This window comes from Sander lucioperca, chromosome 5 (assembly GCF_008315115.2).
Source record: "Sander lucioperca isolate FBNREF2018 chromosome 5, SLUC_FBN_1.2, whole genome shotgun sequence".
Lineage (NCBI taxonomy): Eukaryota > Metazoa > Chordata > Actinopteri > Perciformes > Percidae > Sander > Sander lucioperca.
The window spans coordinates 20,918,922-20,932,854 of record NC_050177.1 but is presented as its reverse complement, the minus strand read 5'-3'; the positions used below and the strand labels follow the sequence as shown (position 1 = coordinate 20,932,854).

At 40.4% G+C, this 13,933-nt stretch overlaps 1 protein-coding gene across 2 annotated transcripts; it reads right to left on the bottom strand.

Annotated features, from left to right (window-relative positions):
- Positions 1-4,974: 4,974 nt before the first annotated feature.
- Positions 4,975-13,888, bottom strand: LOC116048373 (transcription regulator protein BACH1-like). 2 transcript variants are annotated; one of them, XM_031297468.2, is made up of 5 exons: positions 13,746-13,888; positions 12,487-12,744; positions 8,075-9,226; positions 7,782-7,988; positions 4,975-6,371 (listed from the first exon to the last, which is right to left on the bottom strand). In XM_031297468.2, exons 2-5 carry the CDS (start codon positions 12,724-12,726, stop codon positions 5,985-5,987), a joined length of 1,986 nt encoding a protein of 661 aa, XP_031153328.1. In that variant the 5' UTR covers positions 12,727-12,744; positions 13,746-13,888; the 3' UTR covers positions 4,975-5,984. The 2 variants fall into 2 exon arrangements, with proteins under 2 accessions (XP_031153328.1, XP_031153329.1); XM_031297469.1 differs by lacking the exon at positions 13,746-13,888 and having other exon boundaries at positions 12,455-12,590.
- Positions 13,889-13,933: the final 45 nt, after the last annotated feature.

The window sequence follows — 13,933 nt, the reverse complement described above, 5'->3', positions numbered from 1 at the left end:
GGAGTTTCACAGTATTGCAGGTGAATGATGTAAACCCTTTGAAATAAAAGATTATGAATTATAATTCTGTTAATGATGGTGCTGCAGCCTCAGAATGGGATTAGTAGGCCTAGTACTTTTTCGCCTGCAGGATTGCACCTATGAAATAGATTATAGGTGCAATACCATTTCACCAGTAATATTATACTTATGATTAAATATGAAATGAATACACTATATTGGAACTTACGCATTTACTCTAGCAGCAATTTTCTCCCACACCAATTCTCTCTCTTTTGCTGCAGCCGCTGCGTTGCTTTTTTAATGAAATATATGTTCAAACTCGCTATATGTGCGCATGAGTATTTCCGCCGACCAGTTTGTGGTTGTTGCCATGGTGAATCGTAGTATCATGGCTCCATTCACAGACTGATCTCATGAAGTGACGTATGTATGACACGCCTGTTATCAAGACGCATACTCGCTTTTTAGCATGTTTATCAACGCCGTTTGGCCTCCATTGACTTGCATTACTTGCGTATGAATTGACGCTGTAGTGGTGGAGTATGGGTAGGACTTTCACCAAGGAGAGCGGGGATCGCGTCCCGCGTGTCACGTTTCCTTTCGTATCCCGTGTGTTTCCTTTCCACGTTTGTTGTTTTCCTAAACCCAACCCGATTGTGACATTTCCTAAACCCAACTGTAGCCTCGCGATAACACGTAGCCTCGCAATAACACGTAGCCTCGCGATATGTTTTACGGTATGTTTACGCTGTGGTGTTGCAGACTACTGTCCGCTGTATACAGCGTAAACATACACGCGGATAGCTCAAAATGGTTGTTTAAAAGCTGGTTTACACCTGCTTTTAAGAGGTAGAGAATTTTCACCGCAAAATAGAGGCACGCTTTCACGGGCGGTTTTTGTACATACCGCGGAATACATAATTAGGCGCACTTTACGCTTCCCCTCCCATCTCTTTATGGGAAACTCTCACTTTCCCCTTGACCCTCCCGTGAATGCATATGCATGACACGGAAAAGCGCAATTTGCCATTTTCAGTTCCCGCGACAGGCAGTCTGCGCTTTTACCTCAGTGCGGCCTGTTTGTACATACCTCGCCACGCTTTTATGCGCACGTTGCGAAACAAATACGCAAAAGCGTTAGTACATCTGGCCCAGAGTTTGTTAAACCTCCTTCCTGAAACGGGCCGAGTCCATCACAGATGTCACTGCAGTGCCACTATTTCTATTTACATAGGATATGATGCATTCTTGCAGTAAATAAGAGGGAATTTGAAAGCTGATTGCCTTATCAGTTGATGATACTCTGGTGTTTACTGATCATATCAATGTGGTTTATATTGTGAAGATCTTCCAACAATTAGATTGTATGCTTTTTTGGACAACTCATGTTTGTCTAAAAATGAAAGTGGATATGGAAAAGTTATTTTAGCAACCACAATCTGTAACCTGTAATTGTTGCTAGACCTATTGATAACATTTGTATCTGTGGTCAGTATTAGCCTGCACGAAAAGTCCAGCCTGATCCATGAGTGCCACACTGAATAGTGTTTGTCAATTTTATTAGCATATATATTCTCTGCTTTAGCAATTTCGCAAGCAAACTAACTTCCAGATGTTTTAATTTCTAATCCTTGTTTTTCCCCCTCGCCTCCTGTTTTCTAATCCTTGCTACCTAAGTACTGTGGAGTCTGTCTGTCAGAGGATAATGACCGGAATCATTGTGAAAAGTAGGTGAAAGGGACATACGTAAACCCATCCATTATCTGTAACTGCTTATCTTATTGGGAAAACAGAAAAAAAACTTCACACAGAAGGGCCCAAGATGGCCAGCGGGTTCTAACCAGAATCTGCGGTGCCGCCAATAAAGGAATGGTAACGTTATTGACAGTAATCTGAACCAATTCATACTGACAATGTTTCATTATGATTAAAGACCATTTAAATGAGAGAAAGAAATTAGAGAAGAGGCAGGCAGGAGGAGAGAAATAAACAAAGTGAGAGATCTTTCAGATTTTTGGTTAAAAAAAAAAGAAAATATCGGCTCTGACACAGAAGATATATCAAGACAGATACAGAGTTCAAGGGGGCTTTGCATTAATCTCACGTTGTAATGACAGTTTAAGGTTTTGGTATTCTGATGAATTCCAGGATTGGGCTTAAACTGCTTTCATTTTGTTTGCTGGTCTTTAATCTTCTAACCCTGCGATCTTAATCAGAACTCCGAGCAGGTTTTTAATCTGGCATGAATGAGGCCGCGGATTATGGGCCTCTGACCTTGCCATGCTGCTTCCTCCTCAAATCAAGTTTCTCTTCCTGTGTAGCTTGCAAAAGAGGATAATCTTACTTTTTGTGCTACAATGCTCCAAAATCCAAACTGTGCATAAAACACACAAACACCGGGGGAAGAATCCTAATATTTTGAGGGAAAATCTGAAATTGATCCAATTCATAATGCTTTGGAGTGCTTTGGTATTTGAAGGTTATGCCAGGTTTGACAAACATCAACGTAAGGATTTTCTACAGATGGGTGTAATGATATCTGATCTCTGTGGCATTATCATCAGCTAATCCTTTTGACTTTTAGATGCAACACCTACTTGTCGAGTTTAGAGTCGCAGCTTTGATTTTCAGTGTGTGTGTGTGTGTGTGTGTGTGTGTGTGTGTGTGTGTGTGATGACTCAAAGATAGGTACAAGTTTTATTAGTGGCTTCAGGGTTGCCCATGTAATTACCACTATAACCTTGAGGATTGTGTTCTAAGGAAAACAAAATGAGATTGCTTTTTCCTCCATTGTCCCCAAGTGCTACAGTAGCTATTTTAAAGGACCCAAAACAAGGCGGCAAACACTTTTCAAACTCAGAGAAGTGGGGGTGGGGGGTGTGGGTGGGGGTGGGATGGCTGCTCTGTTTAATACTGGTTTGTTTGACCAAGACTGATACAGGCTCCTCTCCACTCTGAAATAAGAGGGAGCACTCAGACCAGTGTCAGTTCACATTATAGATCTGTGAACTCCAACAACTTTAAACCTTAAGAAATGGTTATCCTAGTGAGGGTATAGAGGTGCTTTTGCAACTCAAGGATGGATATTCACAGTCTGACACTCAGCTGAAATAGGTCTACAGACACAGTACACAACAACCAAACAAAATGAATTGTTGGTGCAGGCAAAATGCAGGCAATAAACTTTACAGCTGCAGTTTTTTGTGCAATATAATGGCTCAAGTGGGATTCTTTCCATTCCTTTTCTATAGGTGGCACAGGTTATCTGTAGAACTGGTTAACTTGTTAAGTCCTTTGGAAGGCCCAGTTTGGAACTGGTCAAGTATATATGTATATATATATATATATATATATATATATATATATATATATGAGACACTAGTCCAAAGCCTGTGTGAGAAGTCTACGAGTAAAAACTAACTCCGAGCAGCACGTTAATAGGAGCTCGTACTCCTATGAGCCAGAGAGGGTGGCTCATGTAGTTACCTCTGGGAGGCCCAAGTTGGACTCAGTTAACTTGTTCTTATTCTGCACTGTAAATTTTATTCTTGTATTTTATGTTTTACATTTTTTAATCATTTTAACTGCTCTTCAATGTTTTATGTAAAGCAATTTGAATTGCTCTGTTGCTGAAATGTGCTATCCAAATAAAGTGGCCTTGCCTTGCCTAATAATGAGTGAACTGCTTTTCCCTTGTGCATAATCTGCAGCCTGCTAAACATGAATGTGTACATTTGTGAATAAATAGCAAGTCAGTTCCATGAGTTGCTTCTAGAATAATGAAAGCAGCATGTAAGGCTACACAGATTTAAATGACAAACCCAATAAATTATAGTTTAAGGAATGCAATGCAAAGCATTAAACTTTGTCTTTTATGTTTCACTGATTTAGTGAAGTCTATTCTAGTCTGTTATACTGTATCTGATTTTGCTAGTTTGGCCTTTTCCTTGCATCTACAGCATAATGAGTCTTACAACTCAGTTTGCACTGCTGGGTTACAGGGATGGCTGTCATATACACCTTATTTTTTTTTAATTTCCTGTCTGGTAGAGTCTCTGCCTTTGCTCTTTACATAGCGTAGATCGTTTATCAGCCTCTTCTGAGTCTGTCTTTACAACTGAAGATTACTTTTACTTTTAAAATTAAAGGTTCACTCAATGGAGCTTAGCAAATATTTAGTCAGACAAGGTCTTCATTGTTTTTTTTCCTCTGTTTCATTGTTCGTGCTTCCTATCCTTTCAGTATTTTTCTGGTCCAGTCTGTTCAATCTGTAAACCTAAATCTACCACTCATCTTTCTACAGGGGCCACACAAGTCTTCCTAATGATTCGCTGCAGATCCAATTAATATATAGACAACTGTTCAGTTCCAACTGTTATATAATAGTGATAGCAGTAACATCATTTTGCTAAAATGTATCAAGTTTTGTCTTAATCCATGTTCATATAACCTCAGCCTCATGTGCAATATGCACGAAAGCAGTTCTGAAGCAGCTTCATGTTACTCAGCTAAGGCTTCGGCCCGACTTTCTTAATTCCAATATCAGTTTTGTTTTGTTTATTATATCATGTCCAATGCAGACTGAACAGTCTGACATCACTGATGCCTTGGCTGTTTTGTCTGTAAAGGTCTTATCTGTTGCAATGTTTTATGTTTTGTGTGGACCCCAGGAAGAGTAGCTGATGTTCTGCATCAGCTGATGGGGATCCTAATAAAATCAAATCAAATTTCAGCTTGTTTTTTTTTTAACTGAAATTTGTGGCTTAAAGTTTGCATAAAGATCTCCAACAGAAAGCTCAATCTCTTGCAGATAAATCGCAAAAGGAACAATTCATATTGTTATAGTCAGTCAATTAAGGGTCAGCATAGCTGGTGAGGTAATTTGTGTTGTACTTCCATCTGTTGGCCAAACTGCAGTACTGCGCATCGAAAGGGAAAAATTCTTCTTGCTGGTTGAAAAAAAGCACTGAATGGTAACAAAAATGTTTATTTAAATCTGTAATCCATGAAAGCATTCAATAAAAAATACTCAACATGAAGACAGACTGTAATGTAAGAGAATGCCGTAAGTATAGGCTCTGGGTTAATGTGTAATGGTGCTTGTCACAAGAATTGACAATTTCAATTACAAAGTTTGCCTTTATCTTTCTGTCTTCATACTATACTACCGCATAAGGCACATTATTCGTCAAATAAAATCATTTCCTATGTTCCCCTGTAACACTTTCATATACACTGGAACTATTCCTCAAATATCAGAGGAAGCTGACAATAATTCATTCAAACTATGCACATAGAGGTTTACTCCTCGACGTAGCGGCCGCGGGTTCGACTCCGACCTGCGGCCCTTTGCTGCATGTTGTCCCCTCCTCTTTCATGTTTTCAGCTGTCCTATATACAGTATATAAAGGCCTAAAATGCCCAAAAAATATTCAAATAATGCTGTTGAGAATTCATGTTACCTGCAACAATTCCTTGTTATCTACTGTAAAAGATGTTAGTGCTATGCATATTGAATTAAGGTAAGCATAGTGACAAATAATACAGAATGTGTTAAGATTATAATGATAGACTAATTAGCCTAAAAGTAAAGGTCTAATTTTTATAACTGTGTGTGCGTGCGTGTGTGTGTGTGCGCGTGTGTGCGTGCGTGCGTATGTACGCATAGGGTGGGTGTGTAGCGATAATTATGTTAGCCATCAAAACATAGTCAGGTTATGAGTTTCCCTGAGAAAAACATTTGGGAATTACCTGAAAATTGTGTGCACTTTCAAAATGATGAATACTGGATTCTGTATTTACTACAGTGAAATGCATATTAGAAATACAGCGTCACTTTAAGATACCTGTATCAGGCAGAAAACCATTCAGTGAAATACACAGGAAAGCATATCTATCCCAAAAGAGGGTTACAGTATATACTCAAGAGTCCACCCCCTGCTCCGTGGGCCTACAAGATTAGAAATGACAATGGAGTCCAATTATAAGCTGTTGTTCATGTCCAGGCAGACATTAAGCAGAGATGCGGGACCGGGGCAACTCTGTGGAGAACCTGCCTCCTCTGTCTGTGTGCCAGCCTCTGGTGCAGCAGTTTGAACTGAGCATGCAGGTGGCTTGCTCGAGTCACACTCTGAAGAACAACTTACCATTTCGATAGTGATCTGGGACTCCTCATCTTCATCCAAAAGGCTATGGGAGGAGATGGGGGAGTCTGATGAGGAGACCTTGGCAAGAAGCTGCAAGTGGTCCTGACCAGAGCCAGACTCGATGCTGACACTCTTACATAACCCGCACAGACTCTGCCTCGTCTCCTCCAGGTTTTGCTCCAACTCGGTTCGCTCCTGCAGCAGCCGCTCTTTCTGACTTTTCTGTAGAAAAATAATGACAGTAAAGCTCATTCGCTTCATCCACTCCTCATCATAATATATGCATTTTATGGACAAAAGATTCACAACTGAAGATTACTTTTACTTTTAAAATTAAAGGGTCACTCAATGGAGCTTATTTTAGTCAGACAGGCTCTTCATTGTTTTTTCTTTCTGTGTGTGTGTGTGTGTGTGTGTGTGTGTGTTAGTATGTGCACATTTTGATTTGATCTTCTCAAATAACCCTGTCTGTTAGCTGTGTCCAATCTATGTACATTTCCAAACACGAAACAGCAGAGGACTGTGGTAAACGCACACACATTAGAGCCAAAAATTAGGGTTGCACGATACTGACAAAATGTGATATTGCGATATTAATTTCAATATTTTTAAACATATGTAAAATTACAAAAGTTATGGGGAAACGGTTTATTTCAACTGACTGTCATATTGGACTTGTACTACACGAATAAATAAATAAGGACCATGTCTACAGAACAGGACATGTTCTACTGGTTGGACAGTATAAAATATATAAATAAAGAGAATGTCTGTCTACAGAACAGGACATGTACTGGTTGGACAGTATAAAATATATAAATAAAGAGAATATCTACAGAACAGGACATGTTCTACTGGTTGGACAGTATAAAATAAATAAAAGAGAACAGGACATGTTCTACTGGTTGGACAGTATAAAATAAATGAAAAGAACAGGACCTACAGGACACAACTTTTCTTCCTCTTCTCTGATTCGTTCCGTTTTGTTGTCTATCTATTTCTTCACTTCCACCGTCACTCTGTCGAAATATGCACACACGTGGAACGCTCCATAGGGTTTGTCACGTAGTGGACACGTGCACTGACGTGTGCAAGTGGTACGGTAACTGGCCAATGTAACATGATCATTACAGCGTTTCAAGCTCTAAATCAAACACAACTAAGCCACACAGCCAACGGACGGGACGCAGCACTCCACAAAATAAACTAAATATTGCATACTTATTGCGACACTTTCGATATAATATTGCGCAATGTGATATCGCGATAACGATATTGAGTCGATATATCATGCACCCCTACCAAAAATGCTCAAAAGCTTTCTTCTCACACACTAAAACTAAATGATAAAGCAGTATTATAATGACAGTTTGCACTGTAAAGCATTACTTTCTCAGTATATACATTCTCTTGGATTTGTGTACCAACACCTTTTTTGTTATGGCAAATGGCCAAGAGGTGAAAGAAGGGTTGGAGGCTGTGCCAGAAACTTGTTTAGGAAGACAAAAGTACTTCCATCAACATTGCTGCAGTGAATACTGGTCACTACTAGAGGCCAATAAAAGTTACAAGGACACAAAATTCAATGATATGTTTGAAAACATGTTGAGATTATGATTAAAGGTAACTTACCAATTTTTTGATTTCACATTCTAGGTGGTGTATGCTGTCTAGTTTCCTCTTCCGGCAGCGCTGTGCAGCCACACGGTTTTTGCTTCGTCGACGGACGTCATGGACAAACTCCTGCTGATCTTGAGTCAGCTGATGTTGTCTCAGAAGCTGCTGGAAGGCACCCCGGCTCAGCGCTGAGATCTGCTCCACTGGGAATGGCAGCTGAATCTGTACAGTACAGGGTTTAGGAGTTAGATCTATTGTACTTCATAAATTCAACTATCAATAACCAAACCACAGTGTATCACAATGACCTCTGCTGCTCTTTTGTTGTTGGCCTCAGTATCGCCATCCGTGTCCAGGTCTGAGTCGTCCCCAGAGTTGAGCGAGGAGGACATGTAGGGGCTCTTCTCTGACTGGGACAGGCTGTCAGTGCGTGGGGCCGGGTCATCACCTGACCCAAAGTCCCTGAGGAAGGGACAGTCTCCTACACTGGAGCTCAGGTCCAGCTGCTTAAGCCAATGAAAGTCTGATGCTTTTGCAAGATTGTTTTGGTCCATGGGTTCCAAGGGGGGTGGTTGAGCCTGAGATGGGCATAGGTCAGACCAAAATCCCTTAGCCAGATGTTCAGCCACCTCCCTCTCCTCACTGCTTCTCTCCCCAATTCCCTCTGCGTGGCTTAGATCAGTTGGTGTAGGGTCTGAGAGATCACCTTCCATTTTGTGTTCAAGGCCAGCCTTACTCTGCTCTAATAACTCACTGCAATATTCTGCCCCTGTTGTGAGTGGACATGAACCGGGGTTGCAGTCGGTTTCAGCACGAAGCGTCTCAACATCTCTGCCTGCTGGCTCAATGAGTTCTGGTGGATTCACATCCCCCGGGCTTGACAACTCACAGGGTAAGTCACAGTCTGTCAAACTCAACTCATTTTGATTACACACATCTCCTATCTCTATAATGTCTCTTTCGCTGAACTGAGAGGGTTGATCTGCTTTGTCAGAGTCTGGGCATGGCAAAGACAACATGGGGCACACACCATTCGCTGTTAACTCCAGAGATAAGGGGGCCATTTGTGGCCCGCAGTTCTCCAAACAGAAGTGTTCTTCCCTGCTGTTGGTCTGACCCTGTGCACTCTGAGGACACTGTGATGGGAAATCTGTCTGTTCGTCAACACTTGAAGGCACTGAGCTGTGTGACTCAAATGATTTTGGTTGGCTGCTCTCTGCGCTGGGGCCAAAACTGGCACTGGGATTCTGACTCAGACAACAGGCTCTATGCCTTCCATCCCGTGAGGTTCCTCTGCCTTCAGAAAACTTTGGAATGAGAAAATCAAAGCATGCTGACTCCAAGTTATGGAATCCTAAAATCTCAGCACTGCTGTGAATGGCGTGAATGTTTTCTTTGGTGAAAGGCAGCTTCGAGGTGTAGGCAAATTGAAGCAAAGGTTCAAACCCCTCAACTGTCACCTGTGAGGAAAGTCATACAGCAAAGTGTTAAGGGTACGGTAAGACAATAATAAAGAACAACTATAAATCACTACAATATGGCCATAAAGGCCAGCTATAATATATGTAATATATAATATGGCCATAAAGACCAGCTATAAAGAAACATAGGCTATTCAGATCTATAGGGCTGTTTGATACATGTACTAAGATGTAAACTTGAAATGTAGATTTTATTTTTACGTGTCAATGTTCTTTTATACAGCAAGATTGTGTTTTTCTATACAGCACTTTGGTCAGTTGTTTAAAGGTGCAATAGGTATGCCTTATAAAACTAACTTTCTGTCATATTTTTTGAAACTGACCCTATGTTCCAGTAGAACTACATGAAGCAGGTCATTAAAAAAAAAAAAAATCCAGCTCCTCTGGCACCACCTACAGTCTGTAGTGCGATTTGCAAAAATCCACAGCTCCCTGTTCAGATGCACCAATCGGGGCCAGGGGGGGTGTCTAACTGCGTGTCAATTACTGCTCATGCACACGCATTCATTCTCCCTCGTGGGGGGAGGGGCTTAGGAGATGGTTTTGGGCTTTAGCGGAAAGGGGGGAGGGACTGAGAAGTTGTCTGGAAGTCCTGGATCTTCACAATCCTACCTACAGCACCTTTAAATGTGCTAGAAATAAACTTTACTTAGCCTACTTAATGTACTAGTATCGCCTATACAACAATATAAAGCTCAGTGGGTTCTAAAACATCCATCAAAAATCAACAAAGCTCGAAATAGCAATGTGCTATATTATTCTCTGCAGGGCTGACAGATATACTGTATACATACAGTATATATATATATATATATATATATATATATATATATATATATATATATATATATACACACACACACATATATATATATATATATACACATGCATACATACATATATATATACACACACACATATATATATATATACACATGCATACATACATATATAAATACACACACACACAACCGGTCAAAAGTTTGGGGTCACTTAGAAATGTCTATTCCACTCCATTACAGACAGAATACCAGCTGAGATCAGTTGCATTGTTTTTTTGAATCAGGTGTGCTTACATAATTGCAAAAGGGTTCTCGACTGTTGTAGACAGAAGTGGCTGATCTTTAATGCAATATCTACATTGCCCATTATCAGCCACCATTCATCCAATGTTCCAAAAGCACATTCTGTTTACTAATCTTATATCATTTTAAAAGGCTAACTGAGAAAACATTGGGGAACCCTTTTGCAATTATGTAAGCATATGATGTAATCTGAAAACTGCTGCCCTGGTTAAAAAAACAATGCAACTGATCTCAGCTGGTATTCTGTCTATAATGGAGTGGAATGGAAATTTCTAAGTGACCCCAAACTTTTAACCGGTAGAGAGAGAGTGTGTGTGTGTGTGTATACAGTACTGTGCAAAAGTCTTAGGCAGGTGTGAAAAAATGCTGTACTAAGTAACTAAGTGTAACTAAGAATGCTTTCAAAAATATAAATGATTGTTTATTTTTATTAATTTACAAAATGCAAAGTGAGCGAACAAAAGAAAAATCTAAATCACAAAAAATATTTGGTGTTAATACCCTTTGTCTTCAAACCAGCATCAATTCTTATAGGTAATTGCAAAAAGTCAGGGATTTTGTAGGATTGTAGTCAGGTGTATGATCAACCAATTATAGTATATAGATAGTTATACTGCATCAGCAGGGTCTCTCCCAGACAAATATTTCAAAGTAGACTGCTGTTTCAAGATGTGCTGTTCAAGCTCTTTTAAAAAAGCACAAAGAAACGGACAACGTTGAGGATCGTAGACGCAGTGGTCGGCCAAGGAAACTTAGTGTAGCAGATGAAAAACACATCAACCTTATTTCCTTTCGAAATGGGAAGATGTCCTGCAGCTCAGAACTGGCAGAAACCAGTGGGACCCAGGTACACCCATCTACTGTCCGGAGAAGTCTGGCCAGAAGTGGTCTTCATGGAAGAGATGCAGCCAAAAAGTCATACCTCCGACATAGAAACAAGGCCAAGCGACTCAACTATGCACGAAAACACAGGAACTGGGGTGCAGAAAAATAGCAGCAGGTGCTCTGAACTGATGAGTCAAAAGTGTGAAATATTTGGCTGTAGCAGAAGGCAGGTTGTTCGCCAAAGGGCTGTAGAGCGGTACAATAATGAGTGTCTGCAGGCAACAGTGAAGCATGGTGGAGGTTCCTTGCCAGTTTGGGGCTGCATTTTTGTAAATGGAGTTGGAGATTTAGTCAGGATTAATGGTGTCCTCAATGGTGAGAAATACAGGCAGATACATATCCACCATGCAATACCATCAGGGAGGCGTGTGATTGGCCCCAAATTTATTCTGCAGCAGGACAACGATCCCAAACATACAGCCAAGGTCATCATGGAGTCTGTCTGGGATTACATGAAGAGACAGAAGGATTTGAGGAAGCCTACATCCACAGAATATCTGTGGTTAGTTCTCCAAGATGTTTGGAACAACCTACATGCTGAGTTCCTTCAAAAACTTTGCGCAAGTGTATCTAGAAGAATTGATGCTGTCTTGAAGGCAAAGGGTGGTCACACCAAATATTGATTTGATTTAGATTTCTCTTCTGTTCATTCACTGCATTTTGTTAATTGATGAAAATAAACTATTAACACTTCCATTTTTGAAAGCATTCTTTTTCATACCTGCCTAAAACTTTTGCACAGTACTGTATATATATATATATAGTTGTCACGGACATTGTGATTTACACGTGGCACAGGCATGAGTCACATTGCAAGGGCTGCAAATTGGACCGACAGTCATGTTACACAAAGACATACTGCAGGAGAAAATAGACATATTGCAGTGTCTGCATTTTCCATGGCACATTTTACCACGTGATAACAATTTAGTCTTGTTCAGAAACTTTTTGGTGGCTGGTCTTGCTAAGTGACCGCTGTATCACTGTTTGCTAAGTGAAATGTAACATTTCAGGCATTCACAAAATGAATATGACAGCCATTCATATATGAGCTCCCTTCTTTCAGGATGCCCAAAGTACATTATTAATATTGTGTTGATTTTTGACTTCAGTCTCAATTAATTGGTGTCATATGTCTGCTCAACTAAAGAACTGCCTTATTTCCTACTCTAAAAAAACTGATTATTCATAAATCCTAAATAGAGCAACTGAATTCAAAATTCTATTTTTTCCCCACCAAATCCTTCATCTGATTAGAAGAACACCGACCTCATCAGGCAAGGTGATGATGGGATTATGTCTGGTGACACTGGTAACTCTGCTGTGAAAGTATTCACTGCAGGAAGCCAAGACAGAGCAGTGGGCCCGAAAACTCTGGTTTTCCACCGCCACCGTCACATCACACAGGACGTCACGCTGCCTCTGGTCATTCAGACACTGCAGAACATGGGCGCTGTGCACTGCCGACTGAAAGGTGAACACTGACATGCGATGATCTTGGAGCGGCATGGTTCTTACAAGCTCAGCCTGTGTGACAGAGGGAGCAGGGGGTGGGAGTGGGGAGTCAAAATGACATAATGATCACAATACACTGTTTGTCAAAATAGACTACAGTGTGGGTTCTAGCTGCAGACATTAGTCAATGATTAATCGGCCGGTTGACAGAAAATGAATCTGCAACAATTTTGATAAACGATTGGATTAATTGATTTAATAATCCATATATCAATCAATGATGAAACTATCGTTAGTTGCAGCCCTAGTGGATTAGGTCTTTAGCAGGGGGTTTATTGTACAGTCATATAATAAATGTGAGATGTTTCTTCTTGGCATTACTAAAATAATTTTAAACAAGGAAAAGTTGTTTTATGATTATGTAAAACTATTGCAATGCACTTTTGTTTACAGTCCAATACCACCTTGCCACAGGAACTTAAGTTATTATTCTTATTGGCAGCAGAAAAGATCACAGGCAGTCAAATGACCTGCCCTTATGCAAGACACTTTACTGAAAAAAAAGATGGTGTAGCTAAATACAATAACATATGACTGATAACATTGTACTGACTGAGATAAATGATCAGCTGGACAGCTGTCGGACAACATGTAATTGAATGGCGTACAGTAAACGTTAGCTGAGGATAGATTTCATCTGAATAACTCGATAACTTGGACAGCGTGTTAATAAACAGTCTATGGTTAAAATGCTGACTCATGCTTAGACAGTTATCTAACAGGGCCGGGTGGAGACGCGTTACGAAAAACATAAAAAATTACAAGAACGTTTTGTTACCAACTACAGACATTCTCATTAGGTTGACGACAATGACGTCAATGGTCGAACAATGATATCCAAATGGAAAGGCTTTACGCTAGGCCAGACCGTTAACGTTAGCTAAAGTGAACAGTTATAACGTGAACTAGCTACCGAGCGAACACATCTTCCTGTTGTTGGCTAAAAATGGAAACATGCCGCCTAAAACCGTACTTCTTAATATTCATTTTAACAAGGTCAAACGTTCACTGACCTGCCATGTCAGCTTGATAACACTGCCATTGGTAAATTTGGGGTAGAGATGTTAGTTTCTGGCGATCCAGATTCCTCACGTCATGTGACAATGTGAAACAGGAAAAGTTGTCAACACTTACTACGCATGCTCAGGGCAAGCGTAAGCCAGCCTCCATCCAGCACACACGACAGGAGAAACTGTTCTCA

Excerpts from the sequence above, each read along its gene's own strand:
- LOC116048373 (XM_031297468.2), bottom strand. The coding sequence starts at position 12,726 with ATGCCGCTCCAAGATCATCGCATGTCAGTGTTCACCTTTCAGTCGGCA. Across the intron at positions 7,989-8,074 it reads ACAACAAAAGAGCAGCAGAG|ATTCAGCTGCCATTCCCAGT; the intron begins GTCATTGTGATA and ends TGTACTGTACAG. Across the intron at positions 6,372-7,781 it reads AATGTGAAATCAAAAAATTG|AAAAGTCAGAAAGAGCGGCT; the intron begins GTAAGTTACCTT and ends ATTTTTCTACAG.